A 16,371-nucleotide genomic window follows, 5' to 3' on the forward strand; every position below is an offset into this window, starting at 1 on the left:
GGCCAGCTGTGGGCTGATCTCGGTGTCCCCACTGGACCTTCGGATTCCCTGAGTTTGGGGAGCTGAGAGTAGGGGAGGACGGTGTGTGGCCCCAGAGGCCCAGCCCCTCTGCTCGGCCTGCTTGGGAAAACCCTGCAAACTCAAGGTAGGAGGAGAGGGAGGGAAAGGGGGAGGAAAAGCAAAAGGAATGTGAGACAGGAGAAAGAAGAAGGGAGGAAACAACGAGAAGCTGCAAAGTTACAGGAAAGAGATGAACAGAAAGAAGCGCAGAGAGAGGGTAGCAGGAGCCTCTGGGCACCCTCTTTCCCCCGGGAGGTTGGAGCCGATCCAGCTCACAGGCCTCTGCTCGCTTGTCCTAGGTCTAAGGTGGTTCACCTCTCCATGCCTGGAGTCCCCCTCGCCCCCACCTCAGTTCTCACGGCTGCGGCCAACAGAGTTCAAGTGCTGCTGCTGAAGGCTGCAACCTGGTCCTGATTTCTCACCCCTTCCCGTCCTTCCTTCTTGGCTTCTTGGTTGTTCCCAGCCTGCCTGGTGTACCGGGGACTTGGTGGGGAACCCTCAGATGCTAGTATTCTCCGCGGGCACCACCCTCCACCCCGGGGATGACTCTGCAATCCATCTGTCTCCCCTGGCGTTTGGTGAGGCAGGATAGCATGAGCTCTTGGTTACCATGTGGGTCAGTATCCCTGACCCAGGCCCAGGCCTTGCTTGCTGAAGTTATCCATCCCTTATCCCAGAACCAGAGAAGAGAAAAGCATTTCCGACGGGACCTGTACAACACCAGGAAAACATCCGGGGGTCCCTTGCGCTCTAGTTGTTTGTGCAGTGTGACTGGAGGAGCCCTCATTTGCAGTGTCAAGCAGTGTCCTTACTAAAGCGGCCCGAGGATCTGAAACATGTCCCTGGTCATTGCCTTCTGTTCTTAGCCACTTGTTGCTGGACTCAACTATTGGATATTTGCCAGAAGGCGGAAACATCCTTTCCCCTGTGCCTGGCTTATCACTTCAGGATAAAACAGTATAACATTTCGCCAACAATAAAATATAACAGTAAAATATCTTATATTTAAAGGCACTCAGTTTTGCCGTCTGAATATTCTTTTTTCAAAAGTGTAATTTGGGTATTTTCACCAATTAGTCCAGAGACTTTTTGTTACTGAATCACACTCTATGTCAAAGTCACAGACTAACTTTTTGTGGTATTACCTGATAGATAAAGTTCAAGTAGCCCGAAAAAAGCCTCTTTGGACGCACTGTATATTAACTGACTTGTGTTAGTTGCACCCGCAGGAATGGATTCCTATTTTTAAGATCAGAAAAGTCTAAATTTGTCTTCTGGCTCTAACCTGCTGCCTTCATAGTCCTGTGGTGTTTGTTAACTCAGTCCCTGGGGCAGTTTCACAGCCTGCTGGCAGGAATTAGGAGATTGATTTGTTGGGACCCCACTGGCACTCAACTATAAATACTCTCTATTGAGTGGAAGTTCCTCCCAGACCAGGCTTTCTCCTCGTTGCCCTCAATTAACTGACTGCCACCCCACCCCCAGGCAGAGGACCCCATATAGGGAGACATGTCTCTCCAGTCTCCAGGAATATTTGGAGTTGGTGATGGCACCCTTTTCCAATTTTGAGATGAGTGAAAACCTCACGGGCACGAGGCATCTCCTATTAACAAGAGAGCCTGACAAAACAGCCTGTCCTCTTCCATATTTCCAGATATATAAGTGGCCCCAGGTGTGGGCTTTTTATGTAATTGCCTGAACATGTTGGCTAGCCTCTGGAAGACCCATCATTAGACCTGTGTCACTCTTGTCCCGTGGTGATGATGGGGGGGCGGGGGGTGAGGGCGGAAGTAGGGGTAGAAGCATTTCTTCTTGAGAGATGGTGATTGGATCTAATAGAGTCACATACTGAGAACTTCCTTTGGCTGCCCTTAAAGAGGTTAAGAAAGAGTACCGGTGTTTCGGGGGTCCCTACCAGCACACCCTCCCTTCTTCCCCTCCCCACTCCTCATAATCTCCTTTGACCTCTAACTCTTCATTGTTTGTGTCAACATAATATTATGTTTGATTCATAATATTTGATTTCTCCCCAAGCTCACTCCATCTTCATCAGCTTTTACTGTTTTACAGTTAACTCTGCTGTTTGCTGCATGCTGCATGAGACCCAGGGCCCCGGTAAGCTTTATTAACTCTAAATAGAACTGGCAGTGGCTTCTAGAACACATCTCCCCAAATCCCACCCCCTGCCCAACACACATACCTAATATCAAAGAAGCTGCTTCACTGTTCTAGCTGGTATTCTCTTGTGACTTATAATATGAAGAAATAGGCTGGTGTGATTTCAAGTATACATGTGGGAATGTTTGCCTTCCTGACTAAAAGTGGGGTGTTTTCAGACTTTTGCTGCTAGAACAGCTAGGTAGCATAGGTAGATCCTGTGATCAATATTTGAAGTTTCAATTTTGGCCCTTTTTTTTCTAAAGGCGCCTTCATCATTACTTTCAAAATTAACTAAACTGCTGTGACGAGGGGAACTGTTGAGTTCACAAGCCCTGTCCCGCAACGTCACGGTCAGCCTTGGCGCCCAGGTTTGGGAATGTTTTGAGCCAACGGAAAGTTGCTTCTCTGTTTCCCTCTGGTGGCTGTTTCTTACCTGAGGGGTTCAAGTTCTCTAATTTCGTTTGGCCCCAAAAACTATAATAAAAGTGGAAGAAAATGAAGGTTCTCAGATATTATAGAATATTTAATTCTACGAGTACCAGCTTCATGAACACCTTTGATAAGTAGGTAAGCAGATAACCGTTGGTAAGATGGATTCCTCAGGGCTAGGTGTTGTGTCTGCAGGAGTCCTCTGGCATCACATAGTTTATACGTTGGTTATAGCGATGATTAAGCTGCTTCTATCTTTTTAACTAGACTCAGGTAGTGAGTGGGGAGGAACATAAATATTTTAACTCGAACATAATTAGTCTTATTACCATTGTTAAACTTTACCATAGAAACTTTCAAACAGGAACGAAAGAAGAGAGAGGACAGTACAATGCAGCCCCATGTACCCAAAACACAGCCCCCAAACAACTGTCAACATATGCCAATCCTGTCTTATCTACTGCTCCAAACCGGCTGGATTACTGCAAAGCAAAACCCATATCATTTCATTTGTAAATACTTCAGCACGTATCTCTAAGAGCTCATGACTCTTAAAAAAATAAATAAATAACGACAACGCCACCATTATCACACCCCCAAAATTAACAGTTCATTCACATAAAATTTCTAGTCGGTGTTCAGAATACCCCGGTTGTCTCAAATGCCTTTTACATTTGGTTTGTTTGGATCGGGAACTATAAAATATTGAGAAGACTTCTCCCCACTCACCCATGGAATTTATGATTTAAATGGAGAGCCTGCTGTTAGTCACCAAACTAATTGCTGTGGCTACTGCACTTGGGACTTTGGGCAGCTGGCAAAACATCCTACTTTCAAGCAAATCCCGAAGAGGAAGTCCATAGAGGCTTCTGAAACATAAGGCCCATGAAATTGGGCCAAAGGAAACAACCCGAAAAGAACAATGAAATGATTTATTGTCTGGCTTAAAGGCAAGCCTTGGAGCCCTGTTAGTTGACTTGAATGAAACAGCAGGTTTCCACCTAGGAAGACTCACAATTCCGAGAGCGTCTGTCCATGGCTGCAGTCCCAGTGCCCAGCACAGAGGCTGACACTCAGTTCATGTGTATTTTCTTTGCCCCCCACCCCCATTTTCAATGAGGACAACAGGAAAGTTGCATCCTGTTCAGTTAGATTTCACTTAATGAAACCCAAATTAACGCTCTTTGACACAATTTGCTCCAACTTTCCCTGAGTAAATCATTGGTAATGGCCATTACTAAAATGAATCCTGGCAAAACTATAATTAAAGCCATACTTTACAAGTGAGAGGCAATTGGCAAACAGTGGGAACAGCCAACCCCGACCCGGAGTAGGTTGGCTTTTTCTGCCATGCTTGCCAGCACACCACAAAAGCAGTTCCTAACCAAATAGGGGAAGGAGGCCTTGGCTCCCTGGGGTCTGAAAGCAGCAAAGGCAACCCGTCCATTCCCCAAAGCCCTCATTTCAGGTGTGGATCACAAAGGCCACCCCTCATTAACTAGAGTGCAGGCCGAGTGAGGCTTACTGTTCCTTGCTGGTTTTTTTTTTTTTTTTTTTTTTTTTTTTTTAGCGGTACGCGGGCCTCTCACTGTTGTGGCCTCTCCCATTGGGGAGCACAGGCTCCGGACACGCAGGCTCAGCGGCCATGGCTCACGGGCCCAGCCGCTCCGCAGCATGTGGGATCTTCCCGGACTGGGGCACGAACCCGTGTCCCCTGCATTGGCAGGCGGACTCTCAACCACTGCGCCACCAGGGAAGCCCCCTTGCTGGTTTTGAAATGGCTTGAGGCAGCTGGCAGCTGCCTGCAATTGCAAGAGAAATCCTCCCTCTGTGACCGGCACACAGTTGCAGGTGCTGTGTCTCAGTGGTTGCTGGCCCCTTGACCCTTGGTTGGGGGTGCCCAGTGCATGGACGGTACACACATAACAAAATATTTCAGCCTTCCCATGCAGCCCAGGACATAGGCCGTTGCAGTGTTCTATAGGTTTCCCTTCCCCTAGGAAGTAGACAAAGAAGAAGAATAGAGCTGAGCATTTGTATTACATTTTCATACTATTCAAAGTGTTTTTCCGTATGGTACCTCATTTTCACATTACAACAGTCCCGTGAGGTAGAGGAGGAAGGGCTAATCTTCAGTTGACAAGATGAACAAATGGAGGAGTGGGGAATTTAAGAGACTTGCCAGGGCTCACATAGCGAGGAACAAGAATGCAAAACTCCTGGTTCCTGGTATAAACTGCCATTCACATGAGTGTGTGTGTGTGTGTGAGTGAGTGTGTGTGTAGGTGTGGATGTATTCACGCTGAGGAAGTGACTGTACAAACATACTCAGAATATGCTTTTAACTGTCCCTCCCCAATATCTTTATTTAATGAGATAAATGTGTTCAGGTAAAAAATAACCAGGGGCTTAGATCCACAGGCAAGGAGTTCTCAGGGACACTGTGGCGCGAAGGAAAGAGTCTTGGTCAAGCAGCCGAGGGATTCGGGCTCTGCGCCTCTTGGTTGTGACTCTTTCTCTGTGACCTCAGGCAAGTCAGTTGGCCTCACCGTGTTTCTCAGCCTCCTCATATGTCAAACTTGCGTCACAAGGATGAAGTTTAAATGGGAGAAAGTTCAAAGTGCAGTGTGAACACAAACCAATAATGGATTTCCATAGTTCAGGTTTTCAGGTGACTGTGGTCGGACCCTAGTGCAGAGCCCAGTTACTGCCCCCAGACACTTCTCGAACAGATCTTGCCCCAGGGGTACCAGGTAGTGGACTGGGACTCTCCGAAGGTGAAACCTCTACCTCCACTGCTTTCCCTATGGGGCGAGGCACTCAGTGGCTGAGAGCCTGGCGCGCTGTGCTGTGGCCTGAGGCCACCTGGAGATTTGCTAAAGGTATTCCTCTACAAGGTATCTGGGTGGGGGGCACTAGTCAGGACCTAGTAATTAAGAAGAGAGAAGTATTCTTGTGGCTGTTGATAATTGTTTTGCTAGCTAATGCCACTGTGGTCGCCACTCAGGTGTGTGGGTGAATGAGAGAGAAAGCATGTTCCCAGAAGCCAGTGCAATGAGGCCTTAAGACCATCTAACACAGCTATATTCTAATTTATCCAGTAGTCATCATGACATTTTCTTCTAACCTTTTTTTTTTGACATTAATCCATCCATTCATTAACCCAACTTCTGTTTTCATTTTCAGTTTAGGCTTCCTGTAGACGCCCTTTTCCTGCGCAACAGAGCTGTGCTTCCCTGTCTCTAATTCCCCCTTAACACGTCTGGGGGCACAGAACCCATGCCCTCCCCCTCTCTTCCTGCCAAGGTTTATAGAAGCCCGAGAGTCTGAGGACGGCGTCTGGCCTCTGGTCAAGAAGCCATCAGTCACGTGGTTTAAAGATGCATCCTGCATCCCAGTGCCCCTCCCAGCTCCCCCAGCCGGCCACTCCCCACTCCATCTTTGCCGGACTGTAACATGTTCAGGGGTCCCACCTGCTCTTCTATACCACCAGCTTCCCTGTTCCAACTCTGGCTGCTGCTGCTTCCCCTGAGGTATTTGCATCCACCATGGCTGGGTGAGCACCAGTCAGCACGGCTTTCCCCATTAGTCCGCAGTCACTTGGCTTCCCCAACCATCCCTCAGCCCCCAACAGAAGAGCCGCAGCCTCTTCTCAGAGAGTTCCAGAAGGAGAATCATTTGGTGCCTTTTCCTTCTGGCCTGTCAGCCCAGCCCTTTCCAGTTTTGATTCACTCAAGCTGTGTTAAAAATCTGGAATGAGTTTACTTACAGCCAGCCCTTCCCAGACAGCACGACTGCTGAAGAAAGTAGCATAAATTTCCCCTCTCTGTTATTCTGAGTACCCCACAGATGCAGAACGCAGAATAAATCTGAATATTAGTACCAACCTAGTGTCTTATGGAATTGTTATGAGGTGTCTCAGCATCTCCTCTGTAATTTCCCTTAGGACGCCACACCATCCCAATAAGGCAGGGGCAGTAGCAGGTATAATCATCCCCTGTCACAAACTGCTAAACTGAGTGGTCAAAGAATCAGTGTTTTCAGTTTCGCTCTGATGAATCTTCCAGTCTATTTGGTGAATGTGATGATGAGTTTCAATCTGTATTTTGCGCGTGCCCCACAATAAGAAGAGGTGAGACTATCAGTTGGAGAGGAGAAAAGAGGCGTTGTGCCTTGGAAGGTCCCTAAGTTTGTCTCCAGTCTAAGGATTTGGTATTTTAAAATTCTTCCAGCCCTGATTTGTATGATGGGGCCCATCCGATAGTGGCTTTGGGAGCCCCTTTGAAGTTGACAGCCCTCCATTGTCAGGGCCATGAGGCACAGTGACCTTTGGTGTTTGGCCAGTGAGAGAGTGAGAGCTGGAGTGACCTGGCAACGATCTGTGGCTAACACGCCGTTTCTCTGCCCTTCCTTTGCAGTAATCCATGGCTGTGTACTGAATAGTATTCCCCGCTACAGCTGGACTGGACTCCATTTAGCCTTTTAAGCCAAGGTTCCCATTGTAACTGACAGCTTTCCTTTGGAGCGCCAGGCAGCTGGGTCCCCTGCCCCTGCCATGTACTTCCACTTCAAGCCCCACCTCTTCTTTTGATTTCTGCCTCACAGTCCCACTGGCACTGACCATGACCACCTTCTTTTTTATTTTTGAGGGGTTTTTTTTTTTTTGGTCACTTTCTTTCAAAACACACAAACAAGGCTATGTGAAATTTTCAGGCCTTTTTGAAGTATTGAGAATGGGAAGGGGGGATTCTCTCTTCAATAATAGATGACAGGAAGCAAAAAGCAGAAAAAATGAAAAGCAAACAAATGCACACACTTTATCTTTTCTTGTTGGCAAAGCAAGAGTGCAGTTTTGATAGGTATTGTTTGGTGAGTCACTGATTGGTGAGTGGCCAGAAGCAAGTATGAAGGTGGTGCTGCGAAAGCATAAGCTAGTTTCTTGAGAAAATCCAAGTCACACAGTGGAACATTTTAGGAGACCCTGTGCTCAGAGATTTAAAAAACAAAAAAACTTGGGTACTCAGCTCAGGGCGATGCTAAGCTAGGGCTGTCCGGTCTCCTTGGGAAAGGCTGCTTATTTGCAGCTTTGATGTTTCAGTGACCAGTTTCACGGCTGCTTCCCAAGAATCCCAAGTTTAAACAACGAATCGGTCTCCATCCGCTGTAATTATTTGCATTACAAATAGGAGGCTCCCTCATTTGCATTTGTTTACAGATTAACTACTTGAGGCTTGAGGAGCTCTGAAAACTTTAAAAGGTATTAGAGCCACCCAGCCTTTGAGAGACCTTCAGAGACTAGGCAGGAATTTTGTATGAAGGGAGACATTTTGGTCCAGAAGACAGATAGGACCCACTTTCTTGTAAGAGGAAATTGAGGCCCCGAGAAATGAAGGGACTTGCCAGACGCCCCAGTCCTGTTTCATGGCAGAAGCCAGGCTAAATTCAGTGTCTCCTGAGTCCCGAGCCATTTTACAAATGGACTCAATGTGTTCATGTATGAACAAAAGACAAGTCATTTGATGTTCCGGAGAAAATGAATAGTTAGTATTAGAGGGCCTTTGAGGTTTTTATCCCGTAGGAAAATATTCGAGGATGGGGTGGGTAGGGACAGGCAAAGCAGAAGACTCTAGGCCAGCTCCTGAACTGAGCACTTCTGCTGACGATAAGAGTCACAGGCACCTGTTAGCTGCTCAGCTTTCCTGGGAGTCTGGAATGGGGCGTGCGGATGCGGATGTTTAACAGGTGCCCTAGATGATCCTTGTCATCAAGGAAGTTTGGTAAAAATCTACCTTGTGAGTGAACATGAGACCTTTAGAAAGTCAACCAAGGCTATTAAAAGAATTAAAATGCTTATTTTATTGGGTAGTTTGTCTCACTGTAGACAGAAAGGTTTTCTTCCTTCTTCAGTGAAAAGACTTTTTAAGTGGTACAGTTATTACTATTTAAAAAAATACCCTAAGTACTCTGTTTACTTCTGGTGAAACAAAACCAGTCGTTAGAAATGGTCTGTGTCCGACTCCATGCCCACCCCAACTGAGACTGGAATAGAATGGTTTTCTTGAAAAATCCCCGCGTGTACACCCACACACCCCTCATGTCTCTTAAGCCAAGAAGTTTGCTTTTCCTAGCTGCCGTACAGATCACTTTTTTTTGTTTGTGTTTTTTGTTTTAATTATTTGGCATTCACATGTGGCTGTTAATATGTGCTCTCTCTCTCTCTCTCTCTCTCTCTCTCTCTCTCTTTTAAATTAAAACAAGAAGCTTTTAACTGGTGTGTGGTGTTCTTAAAACCTTCTCAGCAGATTTCCTGGTGGTGATGGTCCATCAGTGACCCAGTCTTCTCCAAGTATACTCTGTGCTACCTCACACTGCCCACTTCCCTCACCCTGTCTTACTTTGAATATCCTTTTTCTTTAGCTAATTTCATGTTTTCTTTCTTTCTCTCTCCCTCTCCAGCTTTTTTTAATCTTGTCTTCAGCAGCTGCACTAAGTCTAAAGGAGAAGACTGCCATTATAGAAGAGTTAGGGTTCCATATTGTCTCAAATCAGAAACCAATTCCCTCTTCCTCCAAAGTGCGTGTGCATACACACACACACACCACACACAAGTGTTCATTGTGTCCCTGTGTCCAGGCAAGACGCTCTCTCTCGACTTACATGGTATTTTAAATGGAAGTGTCTTGTCCTAACCTAACAAGGCAGGAAAAGAACCATCCGAGCTGGAGAATGGACCAAATGTAACCTCAGAGAGACAACTGCAGGACGACTCACCCAAGTGTAAGTGACTGAGGCAGGAGACCTCAGCTGTGGGTGTGGAAGTACTGTTCACAAGTTTTCGTTTGAGTTTTCTGTTTTTCTTTTTAAACACCAATTCTCCGGTTCAATGGGTTGACTGTCTACGGCCACTATTAAACATTTCTGAATATGGACGAGAAAGTCAAGCAACATTCTTATCTTCTTCAGCATTCACAGACCTTCTGCAGACCCCCCAGCAAGTGGGGGAAGTGGATCTACTAACTCTCAGGTGGAGAAGGGAGAGTCAGGGGAGTTTAAGCTTAGTGAGAGCAAAATGACTCCATTCAACCTTCCAAGGCCATTTGGGGTTTTGAGAGAAGTTTCTGCTCAACTTGGGATCTGGAGGGAGAGCTTTGATGTTGATAAATCTGCCTTGAATTCATTGGTTTAACTTGCATCAAAATACCATGTGAGTGTGCTCATTCCCATATATCCCTACAACCATTGCCATTCCACTGTCCTGTGTCTCTTGAGAGAGCCTCTTTGCATGTTTTCCAGAGTCTGTTTTTCCTTTCTTCTTTGTTCTTTTTGCTCAGAGATGTGACCAGTCATTGGCCCTCTGGGGCTTTCATTCGCCAGGAGAAACATCCCGAAACCAGCACTATTTAGCTTGATACCTTTCTAATGTCCATGTCAATTTTCAATAAAATTCAAAGAAATGCTCAATGGCTGTGTGATCATTAGGTGATGGGCCCACCGCGGTTTGCCTTAGGAGGAGTGGGTGGCTTCCTTTCAAAGGGGGTGACTGAGGGGCTCAGGGAGGCACCATCAGCCAGTTTGCAACCTTCCTGGGTAGGCTGCTGGGCCTACTCCCCCCACCTGGGCTTGAAATTTCCATGGGGTGAGGTGGAGGTGAGCAGGAAGTCCTTTACTTTTCCTTCATTAGCATGGACTTAACTGATCCGTTGAGCTCATTATCTTCCAGGATAATAAATAGATGGAGAAAGTGGAGTGCCAGACCCTACAGAATAAGATTCGGGTGAGTTTTAATTCCAGAAGGAAAAGAACTCTGCGGTGCATGTCTTCTCTTATTTAATACTGTGATGTGAGCATCCCTAAAATTCATGGATATGACTTGAAAAGACTTCTATAGATAGGGTCTACTAGGGAGGGAATCCTCCTTGTCCCTGCGAGCATTAAAGCGGGGAAGAGGGAGAGTGGTCAGTTTTCATAATTCTGGTCGCCGTCGAGGTGGGGTTTCCTTTCCTCAGCTTCATTTCCCGAATGGCCAGATGCTGGAGACCGGAGAGTGGTCGATACCCTCTTCGAACCGAGGCCCGGAGGCCTCTGAGGGGGTACCAGGGGAAACGACACTGGCCTGCGTCTGCGCAGCTCGCACACTAGGGGGCAGCGGAGCGGGAACAACACTTGCCTGTGACGTCACCGAGCCCCGGCAGGCACTGAGGTGTGGAAAAATACCGGCTCTGGAGCCAGACAGACTTGCCAGCTGTGTATGCTCTCGGGCAAGTTGTGGTCAAAACTCCCCTGTAAAAGAAGAATATCAGTAACTCCCTTGCAGGGTGATTGCGAAGGTTCCATGAGCTAATAATGTAAATTAAAGATCTGGGTGTTCACTAAACGGAATCCCTGTTAAGGATGGAGTCTCCCCTTTACTAGAAGTATCTTAGGTTCTTCCAATCCACGTTTTCTCAACCTCAGCACTATAGTCTTTTGAGGCCAGATAATTCTTTGCTGTGGAGGCTGTCCTGTGCACTGTAGCATCGCTACCCACTAGATGTCAGTAGCACACTATACCATCCCATCCCCAGCTGTGACAACCAAAACTGTCTCTAGATAATGTTAAATGTTCCCTGGAGGGCAAAATCGCCCCAAACAGAACCATTGCTCTAGGGCAGGGGCCAACAAACTTTTTCTGTAAAGGGCCAGCTGGTAACTATCTTAGGCTTTGCAGGCCGCGTGGCCTCTGCAACTATTCAACTGCTAACTATACAACAAAACCAGCCATTGATAATATGTAAAAGGATGAACGTGACTGTGTGCCAATAAAAGTTCATTTGCGGACACTGAAATTTGAATTTCACGTGTGGGGGGCTTCCCTGGTGGCTCAGTGGTTGAGAGTCCGCCTGCCGATGCAGGGGACACGGGTTCGTGCCCCGGTCCGGGAAGATCCCACATGCCGCGGAGCGGCTGGGCCCGTGAGCCATGGCCGCTGAGCCTGCGCGTCCGGAGCCTGTGCTCCGCAACGGGAGAGGCCACAGCAGTGAGAGGCCTGCGTACAGCAAAAAAAAAAAAAAAAGAACTTATAAATGAATTTCACGTGTGGGTTTCATTTTCACATGTTCTGAATTATTATTATTTTGATTTTTTCCAACCATTTAAAACGTAAAGACCACTCTGAGCATGAGGGTCATAGAAATGCAGGCAGATGGATGGGATTTAGCCTGTGGGCCACGGTTTGCTGACCCCACCTCTAATGCATTATGGTGCTTGTTGATGCCTCATTGAGCCTAAAGGTGTTAGAAGTGACTGGCTGGGGACTTCCCTGGTGGCGCAGTGGTTAAGACTCCACCTGCCAATGCAGGGGATACAGGTTGGAGCCGTGGTCTGGGAAGATCCCAGATGCCGCGGAGCAACTAAGCCCGTGTGCCACAACTACTGAGGCTGCACTTCAGAGCCCGTGCTCTAGAGCCCGCGAGCCACAGCTACTGAGTCCTCATGCCACAACTATTGAAGCCCACGCGCCTAGAGCCCGTACTTCGCGACAAGAGAAGCCACCACAATAAGAAGCCTGCGCACCGCAATGAAGAGTAGCCCCCCGCTCGCTGCAACTAGAGAAAGCCCGTGCACAGCAACGAAAACCCAACGCAGCCAAAAATAAATAAAATAAATGTATTTTTAAAAAAGTGACTGGCTGGTCAAAAGAAATCAGAAATGAAGACAAATGGCTGATGTTTTAATGCAAGTTAGTGGGGAAATGGGTTTGATTAACTAAAATTTGCATATAGTTTTGCTAGAGCATAGATGGGGGCAAGGGTCTGCTGGGGCTCTGAGAGCCAGTTGCTGGGGCCCTGCTGAGCAGTGAGAAGGCCAACTACTTCTAGGGACAGAACCAGGCCGCTAATACCCTCAAAAAGGCTGAGCAAACTGGGCTCCAGTTGTAAGCACTGACGTTAAGCAGTGTCCTTTTGTATTCAAAATGCCTCCCCCCTCGGGGAGATTCATCCCTTTGCTAAAAGGACAGTTTTCTTGCAAGGCCATTCTTTTAAAATGAGGGCACCTCTTGAAAGACTTCTGCATTAGAACAGTTAATACCTCATGTTGGCTTTGCCACCTGGGCCTACTACCTTCCGTCAATGTCCAGCCAGGTCCCGTACTATCTCTTAGCCTGTTTGGCTTGGACTTTAGAAAGTCCCTGCCCTCAGCTCAATACCTATACAAATTATATGTATATTTGTTATGTATAGGATTGGGGACAAACTACTTATCTTGGTTTTAGGCTCAATGAAATTATTTTTTCTTAATCAAATGATAAGTGTGTATTGGACACCGCCCGTGGATTTGGTCCAGTGTCCTCTGCTATGGGGGATACTTTGCATGAGATCAGTTAGACACTGCTCTTGAGGAACTTACAGACTGGCCATATCTTATCTACTCAACCATATTTTCCAATACTTCCTAATAGCCGTTTCCATTCCAGTCCATTCAGTCTCTGCACAGGCCTCTCCCTGAGTTATGCAAACTATTTGTTGACATTATCTGAAATATCCTCTACTGATTGAAATCCTGCCTTTGAGGCTCAGGCCTACCTCCTCCTTGAAACCCTTCTTGACCCCATTCACCTATCTTGATCTCTTCTTCCTTTTCTAACGTCCTGGCTGAAATTTTATAATTTTCTCTGCTTCTCGTTTGAGGGACTTCATTCCTCAAGAGAGGTTTAGCCTCCTAAGGGTAGGAACATCATTTCATAGCCCCCCAGAGGGCCAGGAGAGTGCTAGGACACACAATAAAAAGTGATTAAGAGGTAGCTAGATCGAGATTCTTCACCCATGTAGGGAACTATTGCACTTCTGAAACATTTAATTTTGAAATTAAGTTACAAGAATAATACCAAGTATACCCACATGCTCTTGACCCAGATGCACCAACTGATAATATTTTGCCCCATTTGCTTTATCATTTATACTCAGGTTCTCTCTGTATCTAGCTAGATAGAGATACATAATATTTTTTTCTGAACCATTTGAAGGTAATCTACATGTATCATGGCCCTTCACCCCTAAATATTCCAGTGGGTATTTCCTAAAAATAAGGATATTCTCTTACATAGCCACAGTCACCAACTTCAGTAAATTTAATATTGTTACACTACTTTAATCTATTGAATAGTATACTTTACAGCAATTTTTCTTGCCATATAAGATTGGCTCTAGGATCACCCATTGTGTCCTGTTTCTTTAGTCTCCTTTAATCTGAAACAGCCTTTCTTTGTCTTTCCATGACATTGATATTCTTGAGGTCCCATTTAAAAAATAGACTGTTCTCATTTGGGGTCAAGGTGTTGCCCAATCTCTGCACTATATAATCACTGTTTTTTCCCCTTCTTTGCTACTAGTAAACTATCTGTGAGGAGAAAGTATAAGTCCATGCAAATATCCTACTCCTCATCAAACATTTCCCCCTAGATTTAGCATCTATTGGTAATTCTTGCCTGAACCAATCTACAAAATGATGATTTTCCAACTCCAGCATTCCCTTCATATTTACCAGTCAGCACATGGTATTCTATTGTAAGCAAAGGCCCTCCCTTCTCTCTCATTGTTTCTTTATCTACTTGGTATCACTGTGGACTTATGACTTCCTATTTTTTCAGTGGCTCATAACTCTCCTTAATAATTTTGGTGCTCAGATTACTGGGATTTGGCCAGCTCCTAGCTATTGCTTTTAGTAGCCATTCCTCAAGAGGCTATTGTAGTGCAGAATGCTCTGGTCAAGAACCTTTGGTGATCTAATTTCTGGGATAGCTTATGAGGGTGGTGCTTAGCCAGGTTCCAGGTTTCCCTCCTCTCATCACGCACTGGCTTCCCCACAGGAAAGGGCAGGGAAGGAAGCTCAGAGCTGTCGGACTCTTTGTGTGTGTTTCATGTAAAAACAGTGGCAGGAGCGTGTGTTAGAACAGAGAAGGATGATGGAGGGGAGGAGGACAGGTGATTACAGGAGGTTTCTGGATTGTTTTAGGATGGCAATGGCTGCTGTTATCAGAGCCCCCTCCTACACCTCTCTTCAACCATTATTCCGATAATCTACTTCTGCTTAGGGGTTTCAATTCCTGCTCACTGAGAAAACATCTGTGGCTTGTGAGAAGGGAATAGGCTGAGATAGGTTGGCTGAAGGCTTTTCTTGATCAGAAGGATTACCAGGGAAAGGTCATGGAGAATCATGGGAATTTTTGTTTTGTTTCCTAGAGATGAAACTGCTTATTCCATAGCAGGATTTACAAATGGACTCCAGCTATGGCTGTTCCAGAGCAAATGGCCTCTAACATCAATTTCATTGCCTTTCACTCTGTAATCCAAATTCACAAGTCAGATTGGAATTATTTGTTCCTGTATGATGGAAGAATTTTCATCCAAGCTGAGAGGAAGGCATTTTTATTTTCTCAACTCTTTTTTTAAGAAAGCTATGTATTTTTTTTTTTTTTTTTTTGCGGTCCGTGGGCCTCTCACTGTTGTGGCCTCTCCCGTTGCGGAGCACAGGCTCTGGATGCACAGGCTCAGCGGCCATGGCTCACGAGCCTAGCCGCTCCGCGGCATGTGGGATCTTCCCGGACCGGGGCGCGAACCCGCGTCCCCTGCATCGGCAGGCGGACTCTCAACCACTGCGCCACCAGGGAAGCCCCTGTGTATTTTTTTTTAACACTATGGTCTTTTGGTATAATTATCTGTACTTCTTTTTTCATTCATTCATTCATTCATTATTTTTGGCTGTGTTGGGTCTTTGTTGCTGCGCGCGGGCTTTCTCTAGTTGTGGCAAGTGGGGGCTATTCTGTTGCGGTGCACGGGCTTCTCATTGCAGTGGCTTCTCTTGTTGCAGAGCAGGGGCTCTAGTCGCGCAGGCTTCAGTAGTTGTAGCTCTCGGGCTCAGTAGTTGTGGCTTGTGGGCTCTAGAACACAGGCTCAGTAGTTGTGACTCAGTTGCTCCGCGGCATGTGGTATCTTCCCAGACCAGGGCTCGAACCCGTGTCCCCTGCATTGGCAGGCGGATTCTTAACCACTGTGCCACCAGGGAAGTCCCAAAAGCTGTGTATTGATTGCAATGTTGATTTTGATGAAAGTTGGCATCTTAGGCTGAAATTAATCTAACTGTAAAATTACAAATCAGCTTAAAATGTAGACCCCAAGAAAATGAATTTCACAAGTTTGGGACAACAGAAAGAGCCTTCATTCATTCAATCATTCATTTAATTCAACAAATAACTGTGGAGTTCCTACAGGAGCCAGGTGTAGGTGCTAAAAGCAAGACAGATGAGTTCCTTGTTCTCATGGAGCTGTCACGGGGGGTGGGGAGGAGTCAAATTTTTTTAAAGTTCAGAAGGTGGTACACACTGCAAAGAATAAAAAACAGAGCAATTCAATGGCAAGTGACTGGGGGAGCACTGGATGATGAGTCAGGTGACCTAGATTCTGATCTCAGCTTTGCCGGAAGTGGTCTCTACAGTCTTCAGCTATCACTACACCTCTCTGGCCTTATTTTTCTCACTCATGCAATGATGATTTGAGTTTATGGTCTCTACGCTTCCTTTCTAGTATCATGTTCTTTGATTTGATGGTTCAAAGACTGTCATTATTTCAATAAACATGAATGCATATCAGAGTCAAAGACAGCACTCCCTGTGTAATGGGAGAGACAGGCATGGAAATAGATTATGAAACAGTGTGAACAATGCTGTAATTTGCTCTTCTCAGTCCA

General features: G+C 46.2%; 1 protein-coding gene across 8 annotated transcripts in view; it reads left to right on the forward strand.

The window, feature by feature from the left end:
* The window catches only part of SEPTIN6 (septin 6), a 72,001-nt gene extending 61,882 nt beyond the window's left edge, over positions 1 to 10,119 (forward strand). For 2 of the 8 annotated variants that reach the window (XM_081222586.1, XM_081222587.1), the window contains exon 11: positions 360 to 1,062. In XM_081222586.1, the coding sequence (XP_081078712.1) occupies positions 360 to 474 (115 nt within the window). In that variant the 3' untranslated portion in view covers positions 475 to 1,062. The other 6 variants (XM_081222593.1, XM_081222592.1, XM_081222591.1 and 3 more) reach the window with 6 other exon arrangements.
* Positions 10,120 to 16,371: the final 6,252 nt, after the last annotated feature.

This window comes from Mesoplodon bidens, assembly GCF_964165515.1.
Source record: "Mesoplodon bidens genome assembly, chromosome: X".
Lineage (NCBI taxonomy): Eukaryota > Metazoa > Chordata > Mammalia > Artiodactyla > Ziphiidae > Mesoplodon > Mesoplodon bidens.